General features: G+C 36.6%; 1 protein-coding gene and 1 long non-coding RNA gene across 2 annotated transcripts; both read left to right on the top strand.

The window, feature by feature from the left end:
- Positions 1–7,051: 7,051 nt before the first annotated feature.
- Positions 7,052–7,628, top strand: LOC145014547 (uncharacterized). The gene is made up of 3 exons (XR_013665559.1): positions 7,052–7,218; positions 7,290–7,376; positions 7,476–7,628. It is a non-coding gene; the product is annotated as an uncharacterized LOC145014547 (long non-coding RNA).
- A 16,928-nt stretch (positions 7,629–24,556) lies between these two features.
- LOC145016577 (F-box protein At2g27310-like) lies at positions 24,557–25,696 on the top strand. The gene has a single exon (XM_078974848.1). The coding sequence runs from the start codon at positions 24,557–24,559 to the stop codon at positions 25,694–25,696; it is 1,140 nt and encodes a 379-aa protein (XP_078830974.1).
- The last annotated feature ends 351 nt before the right edge of the window (positions 25,697–26,047 follow it).

Raw genomic sequence — 26,047 nt, 5'->3', positions numbered from 1 at the left:
TCTTTTCAAGTACACGTGCACACATAGCTATCTCTCGTTGTCTAAGTATGAGACCTAGGGGTGAGCATGGTGCGGTTTGGTGCGTTTTCAGACCAAACCGAACCGCAAACCGCATGGTGCGGTTTTTGCATTCTTAAAACCGTTGGATGCGATTTTGCAATGGTTCGGTTTTTCGGTTTTTAAATGCGGTTTCGGTTTGTATCGGTGCGGTTTCGGTTTTTAAACCGTGTTAAGAATTTGGTGCAGTTTTTTTTATGTTTTTTTGTGCGGTTTTTTAAAACTGTAAGAACTGAAAACCATGTGCATATAAGTTTCTATTGTGCTGTTTTTTTTAATATATTCATTTTCAGCTCAAAACAAAATTACATAATAAAACATTGTAAGTCGCTTAAAATAGAACTTGTGACCACTCTTACAAACTAATTAATGATTGAAGGTTGGTTGATTTTGAGTTACTTTGTTACTAGCTTATTACATGTAATCGATTAGTATGTTTGGCTAATAATAGAACATATCTTTTGCACCCCATATAGTTTTATACAAACACAAAATAAACATATAATAAATATATTATCGTTTATAACTATTTTAAATATAATGTATATAATATACATTGATTGACTTATTACTATACACGCTTGCGGTGCGGTTCGGTTTTGATGGACCGGTTTTTAGGATAGAAACCACACCGCACCGTTGACCTTCGGTTTTTGCAAAAATTAAATCCGCACCATTGGTTTTTGCATCGGTTTCGGTTTTTCGGTTGCGGTTTATTGCGGTTTTGTTGGTTTTTCTTTAGTCGGTTCGGTTTTTGCTCACCCCTAATGAGACCTATATCCAAAAGGTGGGCTTTGTTTCTTTTGGAAAATCTCATTTTAAGTTTTTATTTTAATTTTCATTTTAATTTGATTTCTTTAGTTTGTGAGAGATAGGAAAGCAAGATTCATGCTATCATGGTGCCTATAACCATAAGATTTTACCTATTGTTTTGCAGATTTGGCAACCATTATGCCATAACCATGTTTTGGGTCCCCTAAGGTAAAACTCAGATCTTCTTCTTCTTTTCATATTGTGGTTCCTCTTTTTAAAACTCAAATATCGACTCTAAATATTTTATTTTGTAAATTCTCCTATTGTAGAAAGTAGGTATTACAATGCATTTTTTTATTTTAGGGGAAGCTACCTATCATCAAATAATGGCCGAGATGTTAAAAGGAAGTGATAGATTTGCTAGAATCACTTGAAATCATATTATTCAATTCCTTTGCATTGTTCAGTAAGCTTTTCTTGAAGCCTAATTCTTGTATTTAAATAACCAAAAGCAGTATAAGTATTCTATGTTGTGATTGAACTATTATGTTTGTCATGTACAATCGAAATGTTTTTTTTTGTTTGATCTGGTGTTAGTTTTGACACAATAAGGATTCGCTCTATGTATTGTTCATGGTATGCATTAATGCATTTGTGATGTATGATTTTTCATGATTCTTGAATTGCAAGAAAATACACCTTATGTATGAATCTGATATAGCAAACCTGATGAAGCATTTTATGGATTTTAGTATAGTTGTAAGCTTAGTTGTAGACATGAGGTAGCGGATGCATATAAGGTGATGGATAAGAATCCCCTGCCAAAGTGCATCTCAATTTGCCAGTTTAGCTAATTGATTATTAAAAGCCTTCTACAAATGTGCTAAAAAATGTATCTTCCCAACTAGGCTCTTATGGTGTATTATTATTCTATTTTCCTTAACCATTTCAGTTACATGATTTTGTCATTCTAATGACTTTTAGTTAAATATTTCACAAGAGTTTACGTATTATCATTTTTTGTAATTTTTTTATCATTGTCATGTCTAATAAATAAAGCATAGTTGCTTTGCTTTTAGCATGCTAACATTATCGCTTTTGATATTATTACCTTTGATCAGCTTGATGTTATTTGAAATTGTATTTTGAGAAAGATGCTTGATTTATGATGTTTCTTGAGTGTATTATATTTTGGTCCTTAAACAAAAAAAAAAAGCATAACACTTGATTCTTTATCTATAGATTAGAGAAATGGATGAGGTGATGATGATACGTAGAAGTTTGTTGTCATTTCAAAGACTAAGGTTCAAGGTTGGCTACCAGTTAATGTTTATAGTTTAATAGAGTAAAACGGGTCTATCATTTGATGTTTTGGAAATGGCGATTGAGATTGTAAAAAATTGTTTTAAAATTGATGTCATTGTGTAACTGCACATAAATTGTGATACTTTTTTTTTTTTTTGAAAAAGGGTGGTTTTGGAAATATGACAATTAAATTATGAAATTATTGTCATTTGCACCCCAATAATAAGCTACCATACATCAATTATGGACACAAAAATTGTTGTTGTAATCAATGATAAAAGTTATGGAAAATACCGGCTATAGTCAAAAAAAATTTGTGTGTGTGGGTGGGGGTGAAGGGTATTTCAAAATTTAGTCATGAAAACACACATTTTCGGCTATAGACACACATTCCGCAAAGGAACCTCTACAGGGCTACGCGGAATGACGAATTATCTGCAGAGAGGGGGTATTTTGTAATTTCCCCCCACTCCTTTTTTAAAAAATCGGGTCTCCTTGGTCCCCCCCCCCCCCCCCCCCCCGATTCCTCTTCCACTTCGAATTGTCGTTCCTGTCTCCGCATCGGAAGGCTGTTCCGATTTAGGCGAGGAGTTCAAACCAGCCGAGAAGGACTTCAAAGACGTCATTTTCCCAATATTTTCGCCGACGGATACAGCTCCCGGGTATTTTTCACCTTCCCCTCTTTGGATTAATGTCGTATTATATATATATATATATATATATATATATATATATATATATATATATATATATATATATATATAAGATTGAAATGTTACAAAAATCCAATTGATAACCTTCAATATGTAGGATTAAGAACTTTTGAATTTAGGAAGATCAATTCCACAGAGGATAGGTCACTCCGCAGAGGAACCTCCGCAGATTGACGTATTCTCTCCACAGAATGAATCAAAAAGGGAAAACTTCGTCTCCGCGGAGGTGTTGGTCACTCCGCAGAGGGATCTCCGTGGAATGACCTTTAACCTCCGCGGAATGACCTTAAAATGCTTTTTTCCTCATTTTTTCTGCCATTTTATATCAACTATTTATTATATAAAAAGTATGTTGTTATTTATTTCGTAAACCGAATTAGAAAAGTAATTTAGAAACCTTGTTTTTTTCAATTACTAAAGTGTTATATTAAATTAAATGTATATGTTTTGTAGCACGATGATCTCAATCAAAAAGCAGATTTAACTTTAAAAGGTGTGGTCGGTACGATCATTAAAGACTATTTTCCATGCCTAACACAATCCCAACAAGTATTATTTGAAGATTTGTCGTTTGGAAGATTCTTAGGAATGCATGTCCCCCATGGTGACCCCTTGTGCATTTGATGATGTTGCATGAAGTAACGTCTAAAGAAGTGTTTGAAATGGGGAGGTTTCTTTTTGAGATACAGGAGATGCAATTGGATTTTCGTGAAACTGTATATATTCTAATTTATGGTTTAAGAGTTGGTCTTTATGTGGATTTACTCCATGACGAAAGAGGTCGGTCAAATTCAAATCTTCGTGCTCGGTTGTTCTCAGACATTACAGATGCATGTTTGCGGCTGAAAGATTTAGAAGACTACATTATGTCTCAGAAGTATTTTTCACTTCATGATGAAGATGTTGTAATGTTTATCCAACTTGTTTTTATGTTGAAAGGTCTCCACGGACGAGACATTAAAATGGGCATTCCTGCAGCAGTATACACGCTTGTTGATAATATAGATGATTGGAACAGGTATTATATTTAAAAATTGTGTATAAATACAATAACAATTATAATGAATAAATTGAAAATTGCAAGTTTGCATGGGGTACATATTTTTGGACCTATACTTCAGGGTTGATGCATCGAATGTTTTAGAAAACACAAAAATTTAGAATATTCAAGCAGTCCAATCCAGAATACAAGAAAGTACACAAGTATATCGTTGTTGGTTTTATGCTTCCGTTTAACGTTAGTTTCTAATGCATTTAAATAGTTATCATACTTTCGTTTTTTGTACAATAATAACATTCTACTTCGGTTTGTACAATATAATATCATTGTACTTTCGTTTTTATACTATAATAGCATCATACTTACCTTTTCTTTCCATAGATATGGATTTTGAAGACGTTCCCAGAGGCAACCCAGTATTATATACACATGCCGATAGAATTGCCACGAATGAGGTCGTGGAAAAGTAAAACACATTTATCTTCGGCTTGATGTCGTCGAATAATCAATGTGCCTGTGGTATGCTTTTTATATTATAATTATATATAATTACAAATTCCAATGTTTTTTCATGTCAAACTAACAATATGAATTTTGCAGACTAACAGACATCCTATTGTTGTCGTGGAAAACACGACAACGCTCATGTTGTCGTTTTATATTCGCTACGTCAATTGGACTCTTCACCATGAAGAATCTCCCCTATGGAAACATAGTCCACCTATTGTTGGCTCGCTCTTGAAGAAAGAAGTACAAGTCAGAAACATCTTCGACTGAAACCGCCACAAATGCTTCTTCCTCGCAACAGCCTGAAATAGAGAGAATTTATATGTCAAGCGACACATCAGCAAAGTCGGTAAAGAAGAATAAGACGAGCACAAAGGCATTGATGAAGTGTCTAATATGCGTTATGGATGAATTAACTTCTAAAGCAGACCGTGTATTATAGAAAAGAAAAAAAATGATTCGGATACAGGGTTTGGAGAGGAGGAGGACATGGTAAATGAAGAGGAGGAAGAAACATATTATCATGGTACACAACTGGAGTATGTTGTTACATAAACTCATGGTTTGGAGGGGAAGTTTGGGTGTAACCTACGCATGTTGAGCTGTCACTGGATGTGGGTGAACATCACAACAAAACAGTGACTCCTATTATTAGGTTGCAACGAAAGAGGAGTGTTGAATGGTATCAGCGGATGTCGTTTACAATGGTACAAAACTCATATTTTAATTTTAGTGTATTTATAGAATGTTAAGTTATTGATAATTATTTGACATTTTAATTTTTTAGATGCAATCCACACCAAAATTGAAGAAAATCATCAAACCAAGGAAAAAAAAGGAGTGGAAATTCCGGAAAAAGCAAATGAAGACATTGTGAATGAACAGAGTAATGATGTTTCAAATCATCTCCTGGTAGATAGTCTTTATGCTGCTAGTATGTTAGGGTTTTGAAAAGAATGGAATATGATACTTTCCAACCTCAACATTACACACAGGTTGCATATACTCCCACTGGATGTGGAGTTTTGTTCAAGGTTACTTACAGTTACAGACTTTGGGTGGTTAATTTCTTCGGTAACATTGGTTAAATTTTAACTATTTTTTAGAAGATTATTTATACAAATAATTGTAACATTTTTATCTTAAAATGTATCGCATATTGCGATATGGAGTGGTTTGCTCATGGAAAGATGACCGGTGAATGCAAGGTGGACGATATACCCTCAAGAACTCAATTTGCAACCTAGAAAATCATTTCTTTTAGGAATGTAGAAGTCGTGTTGGAGGCTATCCTAAATGGAAGGATGTGGATATGGCTATTTAAGTTTAATATATATATATATATATATATATATATATATATATATATATATATATATATATATATATATATAGGAATAGGAATAGGATCAAATGAGAACACTAAAAAAGTTGAGAACGCGAGAACGGATCTGAACCATTTAAAAAACTAAATCTAAGGTTATTATCGAATGGGTCATTTATGTAAAGTTTTAAAATTTATAGGTATTAAAGTGTAACTTCAAATGGTGATAAGGGTATTATAGTAATTATATTTTTACCACCGTTAGTTAATTCCTATAATTCCTCAATCACTCAGTTATTTCCTTCCATTTCACATCTCTCTCTTCATCTCTCCGTGTAAACCTAGGTATGCCTCCACCCTACATCATTGATCCACCACCAAAAGGGAATCAATGAAGCTAAAAAAAAGGAAATGGAAACAGGATCTCCAAATTGTTGTTGATCGGAGGAGCATGATTCACAAACGGAGCAGGGATCGGGAGGGATAATCGATTGGGGAATTTTCGATCCTCGTCTGATCGAGTGACAATGAACGGCTAATCTACTCATCATTGGTGTAGAAGAGGCGTCGACCTTCCCCTGATCTACTTTAAATTGATCGATGGGTATTGTGACAATATGTCGATTTCTAAAGTGAATCTCTCGATTTCCAATGTGTCGTTTGAATCGCATACAGGTAATTCTCTACATAAATTGGATTTCAAATTTGATACATAAATCGCATACAGCTTATCTTCTTCCCCTATTCGAGCAATTACTTGATTGCATATCATTTTGGTTTCAAATATTCCAGACCTACATCTAGATTCAAGAGGCAACATTCTTTTTCATGTGCATATTCCTCAGGTATGGTACTTTACTCATTTAAATTGACTAATAGGGGAAGAAGATAAGTTGTGCACATAAGGTGCTAGATGAAATGCCCGAATTCAGAAAACTGAAACTTGAATGCATGTTCGATTCTTTCTCAATCTTTTCTTTGATTTCTTTTTTCTAACGATATTCAATGAATGAAAATCAAACCTAACCTTTTGCTACACCCTCAATGACAAGCAAAAACAATAGAACATTCAAATTTCTTTGTATTGATGCAAACAAAATTACTTAAATATTTCTATCTGTTTGCCATTTGTTTTTTTTCTTCCTTTTCTGCAATAATCATACATGAATATAGCTATAATTATACATGAATATAACTATAACCATATATACAAGCATTTGTGAATAAATGAAGATGTATATATACATTCCCTATACATTATTATAGTTTGTGAATTGTTTTTTTTTAATATCATTAAACTCATTTTACATGAATGAATTTAAGAATAACAATGATCACAAATTCCTTTGTTTTTTGGTGTGATGTTGGATACTAGTTGAAAATCATAAATCAAAGTTGGTTGAGTCTCACTCTAACTCATAGTAGATTTGGATATAAGAGGCATATAAATCAAGAAGGTAGCACGAGACGATAAAAGCAAGATTTGGTTGCAATACAAAAGGCTAAAAGCACCAGCATCATTAACAGTTAACGATTACTAGCAATCCAAAGATCAAGAGGTAAGCGTTAAGTCCCTTTCATTAATTATTATAACACTTTGATGCATTAATGATTATAACACTTGATGTAGGTTTTGGATATTAAAGAAGATAAATGAACTAACAAGATTATTCAATGATATGGTTTTCAATCTCACCAATTTCTACTAACAATACAAGTAAGATCATATCTATTTAAAAAAATTTCATACATCATAGACAATGGTCGTTGATAAAAGGTTAAAACTGATGAATTGATCCAGTGATTTTTGTGTTAGGTCCATTGAGAAGAAATGGGGAAACAAAATAGCAATTGGAAGCAAATTTTCAAGAAAAGGGAGCTTGATGTTTCATATATGTATTTTCTTATGCTGTTAGAAAACAGCTAATTTATGTATTGTAATTTTATTTTTGATTAGAAGTATATTTCATTTGTGATTGAACTGTATTCAATATTGATTAGAGGTGTTTGTATCTTGGTTGAATAAATTATAATGAACATAAATTCGTGTTTATCATTTTCTTTTAGATGTAATTTATGTACTATTTTGTTATATTCATTTGTGATTAAAACAATATCTATTTGTGATATTTGTGAATAACAGTGTATATTCATTTGTGATTGTAAATAAAAGTGTATTAAAATGGGATTCTAAATAAAAGTGGATTCATTTGTGATTTGAGTTGTACCGATTTCCCTTTAAAGAAAAAGAAACGGTCATAAATTATTTTTCGGAAAAATCATCCTAAAAAAAATTATATATATTTCATTATCTAAAAAGAACTATTAATTTTTTTAGGTAATTAAAATCATTATCCCTAAATTTTAGGAAATCATTAATTAATATTATTATAAAGTTACTAATATACCCTTATAAAATGATTGGTCCACAACTGTTCTTGCGTTCTCAACCTTTTAGGTATTTTCATTTGATCCTCTCCATATATATATATATATATATATATATATATATATATATATATATATATATATATATATATATATATATATATATATATATATAACTGAATTTACGACTATTTTTTTTTGCAGGTACTATTCCCCATAAACGTTGTTGGTGTGCATTGATTTTGGGCAGTGCTACATTTAAATACCTGGAAAGTACACATTTATGATTCAGCACGATTTATGAATTTCTTCTCAAAGGACTTGATTGGTGGAGAATTAAAAAGTTTTGGGGATAGTATTATCTCAGAGCAGATGTCATTGAGTACTGGAATGATTTCCTGATGGACACAAAGTGTCACACCCCCGAACCAGACGGCGGAAACGTCCGAGGGATGTCGTGACTTAATTGAATACCATAACACTGAATATATATGAAACATAACATCATTCATCACCATGCATTAATATAGTACAACTGGTAGAGTTTACACTGAGTACATTGTTTTAATATTACATTCCCAAAAATAAATTGTTCGATCATAGATAAACAAACTGCAAGCTATCACTCAATACATTTCCTTCGGTTTACTTGTTACATGAGAATACAAGTATTTTGAAAAACGTCAACATATGAAATTTTGGTGAGTTCATAAGCGGTATTTGAAAAGCAACGTTTTGTATTGTTTTGAAAACTACCAGAAAATCCGATATTTTCTGAAAAGAGTTTATGAAAAAGTTTGTGAAGATCCATAAGTATGCTTGTTTGTTTCTATAATTGTAAAAAGTGTTCATTAAACTTGTGTACATTTCGAAACTGTAGGTATTGAAAATAAAACCCTAGGAAAACCCGATGTTTTCCTAACACTTTGAATTCCATGTAGTTGTTGTACCATCGCGGCATGTGAAGTCATTGACTCCAGGCGACGTCGGATTATTTCGCATGGTAAATTATTATAAACATGCGTTACACAAACGACCAGTTTACAATTATACTAACGATCTCGTAGGCATCGTCCGTACTATTCACGTAACCCAACCGCCCTGACTTCATGTAGCCCAACAACCGAGGAGAAGAGAGGGCACGAAGATCTCAATAATCCCATTAGTCGGTCGAGGCTATAGTGAATGCGAAGAACCCTTGGCCCGACTCGCATTTGGTGAAATCTCGACTTTACTAGCAGTACCAAAGGGCCCTTGGGGACCAATAGTATAAAAGCCAGTAAAAGTCCTTTTACGCTGTGTTGGATCATGTAAGACCCAACAAGTCGTAAGGTTGGAGTCTTCGGGCCTAAAGATCAGGTCATTGGGCTAGCTAGGCCCAACAAACAAGATTTTAAACTTTGGGGCCCAAAGATAGTGCATCGGTGTCTATGCACTCTCACGTGTATATTGAATTCCCAAACGTTACTTGTATGAATCGAGTTATCGTCGTGTTAGTAGTTCCGGGTTGTTATTGATTCGAGACCGAATCAATTCGTTTAACAACGATTTTTGGTATTGTTGTATATTGTAATTCGTCGGTAGTCGTAGTGCCATTATTTAATCACAACGGATGTATTGAATTAACATTGAGAATTTTCTATTTTCAGCCCCTCTTTATTTGGTAAATTTACTTTTTCAACCTTTGGAATAAATAAGTTTCCGGTTTAGTCCTTAAACCATTTTTCTTGTCATTTAACACCAAAACTTATTAAAATTTATATTTTTCAGCATATTCTTAGTTGAAAACGGTTTTAATCCCTGAAAATACAGTTTTCTCGGTTGTAACCCCTCTTTTTCGCAGTTTTTACATTTTTGGCCCAAATTGGAAAATTTTTGCAACTTTGGTCCTTTCAAATTAAGAAAAGCATTTTCAACCTTAGAAAAGGATTTGGAACACTAATAGTACACTGTTTTACAGAAAAATACAGTTTTAGCCCCTCAAAACAGAAAATTTCGCATAATGGGCCCTATTGGGTCAAAAATGTCATTTTTAGCCCATTAAGCTTGAAATTTATATTTTCAACCCTCCAAAAGAGTATATTTCCATAAAATACTTTATTGAAACTATTTTGACTCTTCTCATCCATCATAATTCGTAATATGTCATTTTGGGCCCTTTAACTTTATATTTTTAACATTTTATGTCCAAAAATTGAGTTTTTAGCCTAAAGAAGATGTTATTAAGCCATTTAGCTATTTTTCTTGGAATAATTTGTATGTAGAAATATATTTGATGCTAGTATCATTTAACATAAAGTATATCTCGATTTTTAGGGGCTTATGGTTAGATCCAACATCGTAAACACACAAAAACACACATATAAGCATAGAAATCATACAAGGCATACAAAACACATATAGATCTACACTTTCACTTGTATCCCCCCCCCCCACACACAAAACTTATAAAACCGAAAGATAGGGAGTATGAAGCTCACCTTAGGGTGTGGTCTCGGTTTTTGAAGAAGAGATGGAAGAAAGTTTGGTGATTTTTGACCCTAGCACCCCTTGATGAAGATCTCGAGTTTATGGAGTTTTCTAGGAGTATATTCAACAAAATTGTTTAAGAGAAAGGATCTAATCATGAGAAAAAGAGTTATAAATTCCTTAGATATGTGTAACTTACCAAGAAGTGATGATACTTTCTTGAAATCCTCTTGATTCACAAGCAAAGTTTCGAGATTTTTTATGAAGAGGGAGGATGGTTTCTTGAGTAATCTAGAGAAAGTTTGTGAGAGATTTGTATGTGTGTTTGTGTGTTTCGGCCGAGAGTGAGAGAGAGGAAGAAGAAGAGGGAAGCATGAAAGGATGGTGCATGGAAGTATGAGTCTCCTTGCATGGAAGTCCTTTGGTTAATTGTGAGGTGTCACTCACAAGGTCAACCCTTCCTCTTGGGCTTGTTTTGGGCCGAGATTTTTGAAGGAAAAGGGAAATTTTGGGCTTTAATGCCCTCAATCCCATGTAGAAGTTAAGTTGGATGAGTTTTAACCTAAAAGAAATATAATTTGATTTTAGCACTTAGTTGGGCTAGTTTAGGTTAATCATGGTTCAAAACTTTTAACTTATTTCATTCTAGGCCCAATATGGCCCAAAATGTTGAAATAAATGAATGTGGATCCAATTAGAGCCTAATTAAGGGTTCTAAGCCCATGATAGTCAAATTGGAAGTTTATTGGTCCATTTGGGCCCAATAAGGAAGTCCTAGTCCAAAATGGACCTAAACAAGAACTTTTAGGGTTTCCAATTGTTTGATGACTATTTGGAGTACTTATATAGTGTATTTGTTTGAAGTTTTTGAAGCATCACACATGCTCTTAAGTTTTTGATTCAACATTTTACTTAAGTATATAGTTATTACAAGACACAAAATTTCTGGTTGTGACATCATCCCCCACGTTAGAGGGAATTTTGTCCCGAAATTCTGTTTGACAGCTAGATTTGAGAATGCTAGAATAGATGAGGGTACTTTTGCTTCATTTGGTCTTCGCGTTCCCACGTGAATTCTAGCCCACGCTTTGCGTTCCACCGTACTTTCACGATCGGGATGCGACTTTGCTTAGTACGCTTCACCTCTCTGTCCATGATTTCAACCGGTTCTTCAACGAACAGGAGATTCTCGTTGATTTCGATCTCGTCAAGGGTAATGACGAGGGTTTCATCTGATAGGCACTTCTTCAGATTAGAGACATGAAACATGGGGTGTACACTGTTTAGCTCTGTGGGTAGTTGCAGTCTGTATGCTACAAGACCTATTCGGGCGACGATTTCGAAAGGTCCAATGTATCGTGGGTTCAGTTTTCCCCGTTTTCCGAAACGTATAACCCCTTTCCAGGGTGAGACCTTCAATAGTACTCGATCCCCGACCTAAAATTCTAAGGGATTTCGCCGTTTATCAGCGTAGCTCTTTTGTCGGTCACGTGATGCTTGCAATCGAGCTCTGATTTGAACGATCTTTTCCGTGGTTTCGCGAATGATCCCCGGTCCCGTTAGTGCTTTATCCGACGTATGTGCTTTTGCTAGCTGGGTGTCACCTACTTCAGCCCAACATAACGGTGATCTACACTTACGCCCGTACAATGCTTCGAAAGGAGCCACCTTGATGCTCCAATGATAACTATTGTTATATGAGAACTAGACTAAAGGTAGGTGGGTATCCCAAGACTTCCCAAAGTCTATCACGCATGCACGGAGCATGTCTTCGAGCATTTGGATGGTTCGCTCGCTTTGACCATCCGTTTGTGGATGATAAGCGGTGCTCATGTCGAGGTTTGTTCCCATCGCCTTATGGAGTGATTGCCAAAATCGTGACGTGAATCTATTGTCCCTATCCGAGATAATAGATGTTGGTACTCCGTGGAGTCTCACGATCTCTCGAATGTACAGACGTGTCAATCTTTCCATCTTGTAGGATTCTTTTATAGGCAGGAAATGGGCAGACTTCGTCAGTCGGTCAACTATTACCCATATGGTGTCCAGTCCGTCTGACGTCTTGGGTAGCTTGGTCATGAAATCCATAGAAATCCTCTCCCATTTCCACTCCGGGATTACCGGTTCCTGTAACAATCCTGAGGGTTTCTGGTACTGCACCTTTACCTTGGCGCACGTAAGGCACTTACTAACGTAGGTCGCAATTTCCGCCTTCATGTTAGGCCACCAATAGTGTTGTTTAATGTCCAAATACATCTTGTCTGAACCGGGATGAATGGAGTATCGTGTCTTGTGGGCTTCTTTCATAACAACCTCCCTAAACCCTCCGGTTTTTGGGACCCAAATTCGGTTCATGAAGTAGTATACTCCATTCTCCCTTGCCTCTAGATTCTTCTCCATCCCGCGTAATGCCTCGCTTGCTCTATTTTCCGTCTTAATGGCCTCCGACTGGACTGTTGCAATTTGAGTGGCCAGATGAGATTGAATAGTTATCGAGAGAGTTTTCGCGCGGCGATTAGAGTACTCCTTTCGACTTAATGCGTCAGCTACCACGTTGGCCTTGCCTGGGTGGTACTTGATCTCGCACTCATAATCGTTTAGCAATTCAACCCATCTTCGTTGTCTCATGTTCAGCTCCTTCTGGTTCAAGATGTGTTGGAGACTCTTGTGGTCCGTGAAGATGGTGCACTTCGTACCGTACTGGTAGTGCCTCCAAATTTTCAGAGCGAAGACCACGGCTCCCAATTCTAGGTCATGGGTCGTATAATTTACTTCGTGCGTCTTTAATTGGCGGGATGTGTATGCTATCACCCTTCCACGTTGCATGAGGACGCAACCTTAGCCCTGATTAGACGCGTCGCAGTAGACTACAAAATCTTCCGTTCCTTCCGGTAGAGATAGTACAGGGGCGCTACAGAGAGCTTGCTTTAATGTCCGAAATGCAATCTCTTGTTTGTCTGTCCATTAATGGTACGCCCTTTTGCGTAAGAGAGGTAAGTGGTTTGGCGATCTTAGAGAAGTTTTGAATGAATCTCCTATAGTAGTAGCCTGCTAGACCCAAGAATTGACGAATTTTTGTGGGCGTTGTCAGGATTGCCCACCCTTCAATAGCTTTGACCTTAGAGGGATCCACATGTATTCCTTCTTGGCTAACTACGTGACCTAGGAAGTTCACACTCCGGAGCCAAAACTCACACTTGGAGAGTTTTGCGTATAGCTTCTCTGATCGCAGCGTTTCTAGGATTTGTCGGAGATGTTGGCCATGCTCTCCTTCGCTTCAGGAATAAACGAGAATGTCATCAATGAAGACAATGACAAAGTTGTCTAGGAATGGTCGACAGATCCGGTTCATCAGATCCATGAATGCAGCAGGTGCATTTGTTAGACCGAAGGGCATTACGACAAATTCATAATGTCCGTAGCGGGTTCAGAAAGCGGTTTTTGGAATATCCTCTTCTCGGACTTTGAGTTGGTGGTATCTGGACCGTAGATCTATTTTTGAAAAATAACTAGCTCCTTGGAGCTGGTCGAATAGATCATCGATTCGTGGGAGTGGGTAGCGATTTTTAACAGTGAGTTTATTTAACTCTCTGTAGTCGATGCACATCCTAAAGGATTTGTCCTTCTTTTTGACAAAGAGTACTGGAGCTCCCCATGGCGAGTTACTAAGTCGGATAAATCCCTTGTCCAGAAGCTCACTGAGTTGGGTGGACAATTCCTGCATTTCAGTAGGAGCCAGCTGATAGGGTGATTTAGCGAGAGGAGTTGCTCCTGGAATGAGGTCGATTCGAAACTCAACCTGTCTCTCTGGGGGTACTCCTGGAAGATCTTCAGGAAACACGTATGGAAATTCACACGCTACCGAAATATCTTGAATGTTAGTCTCTTCCTTGGTTTTATCCACTATGTGAGCCAGAAATGCCGAATCCTTCTTTCGTAGGTGCTTTTGTGCCTTGATGCACGAGATGAGGCGAAGGTTCATGTTGGGTTTGTCTCCGTAAATTACTAGGGTTTTGTGATTTGGGAGACGAAGACGAACGGCCTTCTCGTGGCATATAATTTCAGCATGGTGGGGGCTTAGCCAATCCATGCCGATGATCACATCGAAACTCCTAATTGATACTGGCATTAGGTCTATTCGAAAGGCGCGTTGATTAAGGGTTAGGGTACATCCGATGTAGATTTCTCCAGTGGATTCGGTTTTTCCATTGGCTATATCCACCGTATAGGTTTCATTTAGCCTTTGGGACTGTTGTTTTAGTAAATGTTTAAACTTATTGCTTACGAAACTTCACTCCGCTCCGGTGTCAAATAGGATGCATGCATAAATGTGATTTAGGAGAAACGTACCGGTAACAACTGAGGGGTCCTGAATCACCTCCCCCTGACCCATGGTCAGCATCCTTCCTGTTCCTCCGTTTCCTGAATTGTTGTTGTGAGGGCAGTCTCGACGGAAGTGCCCAGTCCTTCCACACCCATAGTAGGTGTGGCTAGGTCCTGCATTGTTGCCGTCGGTGATGATGTTGTTGTTGTTGCGATGGTTGTTGTTGTTGTTTCCCTGATTTTGGTTCTGGGGAGGGTAAGTCCTGCAGTACCTTGCAGTGTGTCCCTTTCGGTTGCAACTGGTGCACTGAAAATCCTTGCATTCTCCATTGTGATGGAAACCGCACTTATTGCACTTGGGAAGATTACCGGAATAAGGTATTAAAGCATTTGTAGCCGTTGAGGCTGGAGCATGTGGTGCGGCTGGAGCTGGTGCGGTGGTAGCATTAACTGCCACTGTCTGTTGCTTTTTAGAGGTCTCGGGGCCCTGGCTCCCCTTCCTCTTATTGTTCCTTCCCTTCTTGCCATCACCTTCCTTCTTCTTCTCAGTCTCCACTGGCTTCTCTCCCTTCTTGTTGTTATGGTCATACAGCTTCTTTGCCAATCTTTTTGCATTGTCAAATGTTTCGGGGTTTGCAGCTATCACATTCCCTTGAATTGGTGCTGTTGGTCCCCAGATGAATCGCTCAATCTTCTTCCCTTCCGAAGTGATCATACCCGGGCACAACAGAGATAGTTCACTAAATCTCAATATGTAGGCATCGATATTCGCGTTCTGCACAGTGAGGTTCCACAGCTCCTGCTCCATCTTCTGTATCTCGCCTCGCGGGCAGTATTCAGCCATTAACATTTCTTTCATCTCCGCCCACGGCATAGAGTTGGCTACAGGGAGCGTCATGGCTTCTACATGTCCGTTCCACCAGGTGAGCGCTTGATCGACAAGAGTGTAGGCCGCGAACTTCACTTTCATCTGTTCAGGACAATCGCATATCTCGAATACCGACTCCACCTTTTCGATCCATCGCTTCAGAGTGATCACCCCTCCAGTGCCATTAAAAGTTCTTGGTTTGGCATTTGTGAAGTCCTTGTAGGTACATGTTTTGGTGGGTCCTTGATTCGTTCCGTTGTTCGAACTTCCGGCTCCTTGTCCATTGACTCATCTATTGTTCCCTTGAGGAATTTGCGCCATTGCTGCAATGACCGCAGCAGATACAGCTGCCTGGAACGCGGGTGAGTCAACTTCGGGTGGAGTTGGTCCTGGGTTTCCGCGAGGAGGTCGGAGAGGCATCTTTCTGTCACGAAACGGAAAGATGTTGAGTGTATGTGGTTTCCGTGAGGTTGTGATCCTACTGACTAGGTGCATGGTACGAACTTAAACACTACTACTACCATTGACCATTCAATCATAATTTCTCAACACATAGCAATTTGTAATATTGTAACAAAACACGTAAAAGTTTATTAATATTATCCGCATTTGATACATGAAAATTTTGCTCGTAAGAGCATACATGAGTGACACTAGTTCGACAGCATAACGGCTCTATGAGTAGTGTAGTCACTTAAACATAGAGTCGGGGTACATAGCATAGTTCCTAACGACCTACTAAGATAAGTCTATCCCTAACCGCGATGAGCTGCGTCCAGATATAACGGTGAAATCATATGCCGAAGTTCTGAGCCAACAACTGAGCCATCTCGGTCATGTCTACAATGACCTCATCCCTCTCATGCTCTGCTTACACTGCGCGTGCTTCCATGGCGAACAGTTGTTGCCGCAAGTCGGCAATCTCGGCTTCTGGGGAGCTATTCTCCCTCGCGGGATTCATTAGTGGGGCGTGGTGATCCTGTTGCACTTCGCTAACAGGAGATGCGACGTGATCCATGTCCGGGGCCTGATCCTCCTCCATGTCATCGCCGGTCTCCTCGAACTCGTAGTCGGTGTCCATGTACTCGTCAAGTTCGACGCCGTGGACCCCCTCTTGATTCCCTTCTGGTTCGTCTTTGAGTATCCCGTGTGCCACTAGGGCTTGGTGAAACTGAATGCCCTGATGCTCTCCATCCATGAAGACTGGGAGAAGGTATACAAATAAGCTATCACTTTCCTATGACTCTATCGCTATTGCATAAGCTAAACAGGCGTTCTCTTTTTGGTGGTATAGGGGTATAGTTTTAGGTTCCCTAGATATCATGATTTCATCGGGACATGTATTAGTTATACCTTGGAGGGAATGTAGTTGATCAGGCTACATCCACCCCTTGATACCACTAAGAACAGTCCTAAATTTAACTGAGATACTAGTATTATTTTTGTTTGATTCGGCGTTATGTTCCTTGTTCCTACTGCAAACAAAGATGTTTTATTGTTGTATTTTTACTTGTTTTGTTCAGAGTTAAGTTAATCCCTCTTTTTGGTTTATGGTTTATAGTTGCATATCAATGTGAGGCTAGATATGCTAGTTCACTATAAACAAAACTCTGATACCAACCTGTCACACCCCCGAACCAGATGGCGGAAACGTCCAAGGGCTGTCGTGACTTAATTGAATACCATAACATTGAATATATATGAAACATAACATCATTCATCACCATGCATTAATATAGTACAACTGGTAGAGTTTACACTGAGTACATTGTTTTAATATTACATTCCCAAAAATAAATTGTTCGATCATAGATAAACAAACTGCAAGCCATCACTGAATACATTTCCTTCGGTTTACTTGTTACCTGAGAATACAAGTATTTTGAAAAACGTCAACATATGAAATGTTGGTGAGTTCATAAGCGGTATTTGAAAAGCAACGTTTTGTATTGTTTTGAAAACTACCAGAAAATCCGATATTTTCTTAAAAGAGTTTATGAAAAAGTTTGTGAAGATCCATAAGTATGCTTGTTTGTTTCTATAATTGTAAAAAGTGTTCATTAAACTTGTGTACATTTCGAAACTGTAGGTATTGAAAATAAAACCCTAGGAAAACCCGATGTTTTCCTAACACTTTGAATTCCATGTAGTTGTTGTACCATCGCGGCATGTGAAGTCATTGACTCCAGGCGACGTCGGATTATTTCGCATGGTGAATTATTATAAACACGCGTTACACAAACGACCAGTTTACAATTATACTAACGATCCCGTAGGCGTCGTCCGTACTATTCACGTAACCCATCCGCCCTGACTTCGTGTAGCCCCATGACCGAGGAGAAGAGAGGGCACGAAGATCTCAATAATCCCATTAGTTGGTCGAGGCTATAGTGAATGCGAAGAACCCTTGGCCCGACTCGCATTTGGTGAAATCTCGACTTTACTAGCAGTACCAAAGGGCCCTTGGGGACCAATAGTATAAAAGCCAGTAAAAGTCCTTTTACGCTGTGTTGGATCATGTAAGACCCAACAAGTCGTAAGGTTGGAGTCTTCGGGCCTAAAGATCAGGTCATTGGGCTAGCTAGGCCCAACAAACAAGATTTTACACTTTGGGGCCCAAAGATAGTGCGTCGACGTCTGTGCACTCTCACGTATATATTGAATTCCCAAACGTTACTTGTATAAATCGAGTTATCGTCGTGTTAGTAGTTCCGGGTTGTTATTGATTCGAGACCGAATCAATTCGTTTAACAACGATTTTTGGTATTGTTGTATATTGTAATTCGTCGGTAGTCGTAGTGCCATTATTTAATCACAACGGATGCATTGAATTAACATTGAGAATTTTCTATTTGCAGCCCCTCTTTATTTGGTAAATTTACTTTTTCAACCTTTGGAATAAATAAGTTTCTGGTTTAGTCCTTAAACCATTTTTCTTGTCATTTAACACCAAAACTTATTAAAATTTATATTTTTCAGCATATTCTTAGTTGAAAATGGTTTTAATCCTTGAAAATACAGTTTTCTCGGTTGTAACCCCTCTTTTTCGCAGTTTTTACATTTTTGGCCCAAATTGGAAAATTTTTGCAACTTTGGTCCTTTTAAATTATGAAAATCATTTTCAACCTTAGAAAAGGATTTGGAACACTAATAGTCCACTTTTTTACAGAAAAATACAGTTTTAGCCTCTCAAAACAGAAAATTTCGCATAATGGGCCCTATTGGGTCAAAAACGTCATTTTTAGCCCATTAAGCTTGAAATTTATATTTTCAACCCTCCAAAAGAGTATATTTCCAGAAAATACTTTATTGAAACTGTTTTGACATTTTATGTCCAAAAACTGAGTTTTTAGCCTAAAGAAGATGTTATTAAGACATTTAGCTATTTTTCTTGGAATAATTTGTATGTAGAAATATATTTGATGCTAGTATCATTTAACATAAAGTATATCTCGATTTTTAGGGGCTTATGGTTAGATCCAACATCATAAACACACAAAAACACACATATAAGCATAGAAATCATACAAGGCATACGAAACACATATAGATCTACACTTTCACTTGTATTCCCCCCCCCCCCCCCCCCACAAAACTTATAAAACCGAAAGATAGGGAGTATGAAGCTCACCTTAGGGTGTGGTCTCGGTTTTTGAAGAAGAGATGGAAGAAAGTTTGGTGATTTTTGACCCTAGCACCCCTTGATGAAGATCTCGAGTTTGTGGAGTTTTCTAGGAGTATATTCACCAAAATTGTTTAAGAGAAAGGATCTAATCATGAGAAAAAGAGTTATAAATTCCTTAGATATGTGTAACTTACCAAGAAGTGATGATATTTTCTTGAAATCCTCTTGATTCACAAGCAAAGTTTTGAGATTTTTGATGAAGAGGGAGGATGGTTTCTTGAGTAATATAGAGAGAGTTTGTGAGAGATTTGTATGTGTTTGTGTGTGTTTCGGTCGAGAGTGAGAGAGACGAAGAAGAAGAGGGAAGCATGAAAGGATGATGCATGGAAGTATGAGTCTCCTTGCATGGAAGTCCTTTGGTTAATTGTGAGGTGTCACTCACAAGGTCAACCCTTCCTCTTGGGCTTGTTTTGGGCCGAGATTTTTTAAGGAAAAGGGAAATTTTGGGCTTTAATGCCCTCAAGCCCATGTAGAAGTTAAGTTGGATGAGTTTTAACCTAAAAGAAATATAATTTCATTTTAGCACTTAGTTGGGCTAGTTTAGGTTAATCATGGTTCAAAACTTTTAACTTATTTCATTCTAGGCCCAATATGGCCCAAAATGTTGAAATAAATGAATGTGGGTCCAATTAGAGCCCAATTAAGGGTTCTAAGCCCATGATAGTTAAATTGGAAGCTTATTGGTCCATTTGGGCCCAATAAGGAAGTCCTAGTCCAAAATGGACCTAAACAAGAACTTCTAGGGTTTCCAATTGTTTGATGACTATTTGGAGTACTTGTATAGTGTATTTGTTTGAAGATTTTGAAGCATCACACATGCTCTTAAGTTTTTGATTCAACATTTTACTTAAGTATAGTTATTACAATACACAAAATTTCTGGTTGTGACACAAAGCCAACGCAATTGTTGAGTTTGTTGATACTATAGATGCGCCTTAGCAGGAATATATTGAAGATATAGAGGATTGTGGAGTATCCGTATGTATGTTTATGCAAATGATTGTTTTGAGGGTACCGGTGAAGATTGATAAGGCACGTAGAGATGTGGGATTTCTCTACAGAAATACGATGACAAATATTATTTGCGATACTATATATCGTGATTTTAGGAACTTTGTATATATTAATATGAAATACCTGTTTTAGTAATTTTGTTTAATACAAATATGTTTCTTATTTATTTTGTTATTATATTTGTTTCATGGACTGCCAAATCACTTCCGCAAACTATCATTTCACTATAAAATGACTCAAAAATGGGTATCATTTCATCTAATCTATATCGCTTCATCTACTTTGTATCTTTTACAATGGGTGCAAAACCATGGACCGCTTAGGAGTATTTGCTTCTTACTCGTGCATATATTAATGTCCACAAGAACAACAATTTGGATGATACCATGTTTCGGTTCCTTTTAACCAGTTATGCGGACTACCAAATCATTTATGCAGACTGCCAAGTCAGTTATGCGGACTGATAAGTCAGTTATCGTGATTGTCAATTCAGTTATGAGGACTGACAAATCATTTACACAGACTGTCAAGTCAGTTATGCAGACTAATAAGTCAGTTATGCGGACTGTCAAATCAGTTATGCGGATTGATAAGTCAGTTACACAGACTGTCAAGTCAGTTACTCGGGCTGACATGTCAGTTACGTGGACTGCCAAGTCAATTACGCGGACTCCCAAGTCAATTACGCGGACTGCCAATTCATTTAGTTACGCGGGCTGCCAATTCATTTAGTTACGCGGACTGCCAGTTCAATAACTTCTACTAACTGACAAATCACTTCCGCGGATTGCCTAAACAGTTTTGCAGAATATGAATACGGATCGACAAGTCACTTCCCCTTTCTTGCTTATCCCTACCCATTAATCATTATTCAAGTTAATTAGCTTCTGATTTGACTTATAATTATTAGTATGTAATGATTAATACCTTTTTAAATTTAATTACTAAAATATCTTTTATATTTTAAAATTTATACATAAAACATATTTTATATTTTATTTAGTTTATTTACCAGTAATACATAAATATTAATAATAATCATGATATGGTATCTATAAACTCATAAATATTAATAGTAATCATCATTTATATGATTTATTTTATGTTCGTGTATTAAAAATCACCTATATATATGAATTAAAATAAATTAATATTAGAAGGTTCTAATGTAATATTATCACTATTGATAGGTTGTAATGTAAAATAGAGGATATGAAATTGGTTATGTTATAAACCCTAGCCGCTACTCCTTTTCTCTCATCCTCCGATCCCTTTTTTCTCTTATCCTCAAACTGGTTTGTGCTGCTCGCCAATGATGGCAGGAAAACCCGCAACAGCCGACGCTGCGCGCTGTTGGTCAAAATGGTGCACCGGCAGATCCGATAGTGATTCACTTTATTTTTTCCATTTTTGTTCTCTTTCGCTCGAGCTGAATGTTGGTTGGTGGTTGGCATTCTGACGGTAGCCGTAAATGCTCTTAGGCCTTATTTAGGCTATGGGGAGTGGTCACACTCATCCCACTGGAAAAGTACTGACACATTTACGTCATTTCAGTTTCACATCCAACCCACTAAAGATTGGAAATGGTTACCACTCCACAATATTTATCTTTTTTTAACATTAAATTAAATAAAAAAAACATAATTAATAAAAACACAGATAATAATAATAATAATAATAATAATAATAATAATAATAATAATAATAATAATACAAAAGTCTAGGGTGGAATTAATACATTTTATAAATTATTTTTGAGGAAGAAAATTAAAAAGGTTGTTTCTGCTTTTGACCCAAACGCAAGAAACTATAACTGACAATTGTTGAAAATGTGCTCCTTCTTCTTGATCTAAATGACGTCTCCATTCCTCCATTTCAATACCTGCAAGTGTGATTTTTCTTTTAAGTCTGTGGGGAGTGAATGATTTTTTATTTTTATTTTTTTAATTTGTTAACTGTCAAATGGTGCTCCAAAACGGATGAAATCAATTTCCACCCATTAAAGCTTCCGTCTTCTTCCGTCTTCCCACTCACGCCACAGCCAAAGCACCGGCCTTTGGGACGGTGTTCACGTGTCTTGGGACTGCCAAATCAGCATTCACGCGTTTTGAAGAAGCCCCATACCGGGTAGCCTTATTCATATCCCTTTCTTGCTTATCCCTCCCCATTAATCATTATTCTAATTAATTAGCTTATGAGTGCATTTGTAATTATTAGTATGTAAGGATTAACACTTTTTTAAATTTAGTTACTAAAATATTTTATATATTTTAAAATTTATACATAAAACATATTTATATTTTATTTAGTTTAAAAATTCAAAGATAGGGATAACACTACCCAAAACTATATTAATGCAAATAAAAGCGTTAAAAACTTAGTTTTGACTTTTGATATGATAATTATATATATTCTCGTCCATTAAAATCATCTGTTTATTTCAAACGATTACGGGCATGTTCGGTATGGAGCTTTTGGGAGCGTTTAATAACTTCTAGTTTCTAACGTTTGACAAAACGTTTCGTTTTGAATAGGAAACATTGTTTGGCACTACAAGCTTCTAGCGTTTAGTTTAAACAAAAAGTTTTAAATCCAAATGCTACTTTATGTAGCGTTTAACAAAACCATACAAGCTACCCGCTACAAGCTATAAGCTACTAGCTACCCGCTACCCGCTACAAGCTACCGGCTAATTTTGCCGAACACGCTCTACAGTTAAAATGTTAGCTTCCATAAACAAACAAAACGTCGTTTGAACTTCAAGTTGTTCGCATAAATCTTACTTCATTAATCAAGTGATATTGTGAATCTCTATTCTAATAAAAGAATAGTTTTATTTTCCTTTTGATATGTATCACCTTATTAGATCTTTTAATTAATGCATATTTTTTTTTTGCCACGTATCACCTTATTATGTCTCATAATTAATATTTGCCACTAGTCAACCTATTGATTATTCATTTCAAATTTTAAATTTTAAATTTTCACTCTATCTACATTAAATTAATAACCTTAAAATAAAAACTAAAATAAAATTAATACAAATTATAAAATGATATAATTTCACATATTTATTTAACTTAATGATTATAATTTTATATAACTAAAAAAATCTTTTAATTAATAATTTATTTAAAATAATTGATTAATAACTTTAAATTTTTAGTATAAAAGTTTAATTAATTTTGTAACCGTGGTTCACACGGGTTATAAACTAGTAACCGAATATATCTCACTCATTATAACTATTCCAAAAATGATATCTAATATCAACCATATCCATCATTTATATAGACACTAAACACATGGATTATATATGAAGGTACCAAAAATGATATCTAATATCAACCATATCCATCATTTATATAGACACTAAACACATGGATTATATATGAAGGTAATAAGGAGGGGTATAAACCCAACTTGTTACAATATACTAGATTGGAAGCACACTTAATTGAACGACATCTGAACAGACACAAATGCCAACCAAAACCAAAAGATCAAAAGTTGCGATTACACACCCACATCTAATTTTTAACCGGGGCCAACCAAAGAGACACCCCATTTGAACGCCACTTGACACTTCTGAAAATAAACTCATCCCATATGCGATCATTCCAAAATCAAACGCATTTACACATTTCACATCATGTCTTCTTTTTCTTACAGACACATCAGAACAAAAAAACAAAAGTGGGTTTGATAATATATTTGAACCTAACTGGGAAATAAGTATTAAAAGTGGGTTTGAGTTCTACCTTGGATTCGCCCCACATTGTATATTACTTAGTTATATTGCTTACGATAACAAATATATTAGTATTATATTTTATAATCAGAAACAACTACAAAAGTGACAGCCAAATACCGAGTTAAACACAATAACAATGTATCTAGAATCCAAATATAATTAACCTGACACGTTTATTTCATTCAAAATAACTGTAGGAGAAGCAGCCAGCTTCTCATCTTGCCACGTAAATCATGGCATCTAGAAGCTTTGCACCATGAACTCACATATACTATTTTCGTCAAAAAATCAACTAAGAATATTAAACGTAGACTGCGCCACTTTCCGCTGGTTTCAAATACACCCTAAATTTACAGCGCTTCTTATCCATACCCAAAATTACCACTTCTGTTTAGCATGGCAACAACATTTTCCGATGTCCACCCCTCCATCATTCAGACCCACGTTTTACCACGTCTCGACGGTCTATCTCTCTCCTCCACCGCAGCCGCATCATCATACTTACAACACCTCGTCACCGATGAAAATCTCTGGTCTCATATTTGCAAATCCACGTGGCCCTCAATCGCCGACCCACGTGTCCATGATATCATCTCCACTTTCTCCGCCGGTCACCGCTCTTTTTTCCAAGACTCCTTCCCGGCCCTAGTCGCCGACGTCAACCACCACAACCATCTTCATGATCTTAACTGTTCATCTCATCGTTGGCCATCCCAACTCATATCAGCCGTCGACATTCGTTACCAAAATGACGTTATTTACTCCAAAGTTGAATTTACAGACACAACAGATGAGTTTATGTCGTCGGTATTACGGATTAAACTAAACCATGACATCGAATCCAAACATGCACCTGGAATCTTGCGATTAATCAACCTGAATGTTGACGAGTTTGCAGGGGCAGATGAAGCAACAGTTTCGCATTTGGAAGAATCCCTTAGTTTAAACTGGATCATAATCGACCCAACCCAAAAACGGGCAGGAAATATATCGAGTATCAAACCGATTGGTGTAAGGCAAGGCTGGATGACTAACCAGACATATCTCGTATACGCCATTGTTTTACCCGGGTGTGATCCGAATAAGATGGTACAATGTAGAATACAGGTGGTACTCGCGGTGGCTGCCGGAGGCGTGGGACTGCATGTGAAAGAGGTGATGCTAGAGCTAATGGACTTGGATTTTTGCCGATTAAAGGGTAGGGACTTTTTGGTAATTATACAAGGAGCACTTTTGGAAGAAAATAATGTGAGGAGGAAAATGGTTGATGCTGAGGAGAGACGACGTCGTTACCAAGTGTTCAAGAGGATCTCCATGAACTCTCATTTCGACATGCAAAGTAAAATACAAAGTAATGTACACGAATTGCATAGTAATATCGGTACTCTATGCCGTTTTCTTTTACAAAGATTGTTTCATTTGATGAAAGTTCGAATACAATGCATCGTTATTCGTCTTAAAGTATTTGAATTTGTTAGTTGTGTAATTTTCGTAGTTATTCTTTTGTGGTTGATAGATTTATTTCCAACAGATTAATTGTCAAAATTGTTCTCTTACAAAGATTATTTCATTTGTTGAAAGTTCAAATACAATGCATCGATTCGTCTTAAAACATTTGAATTTGTTATTTGTGTAATTTTCGTAGTTATTCTTTTGTGGTTGATGGATTTATTTCCAATAGTTTAAATGTCAAAATTGATTTCTCAAGTTCTTTTTACCTCTGGCCTTCGTTTATGTTTCTTTCTTTAAAAGTTTTAGCGTGTTTGTTGCTTCTATGCTTTCAATAGAATCACTCGACAAATATTTTATTTACCTTTCCTTCCTACTTGACCTGTGATGTGTTGAGGTTAGATCAATGATTACCATTGTTGATTAATTATTTGTAAA

This window comes from Lactuca saligna, chromosome 9 (genome assembly GCF_052625555.1).
Source record: "Lactuca saligna cultivar CGN05327 chromosome 9, ASM5262555v1, whole genome shotgun sequence".
Lineage (NCBI taxonomy): Eukaryota > Viridiplantae > Streptophyta > Magnoliopsida > Asterales > Asteraceae > Lactuca > Lactuca saligna.
The sequence above is the reverse complement of the archived record's forward strand: the minus strand, read 5'-3'. Positions and strand labels throughout refer to the sequence as shown.

Coding starts and splice junctions, on each gene's coding strand:
- LOC145016577 (XM_078974848.1), top strand. CDS start 24,557: ATGGCAACAACATTTTCCGATGTCCACCCCTCCATCATTCAGACCCAC.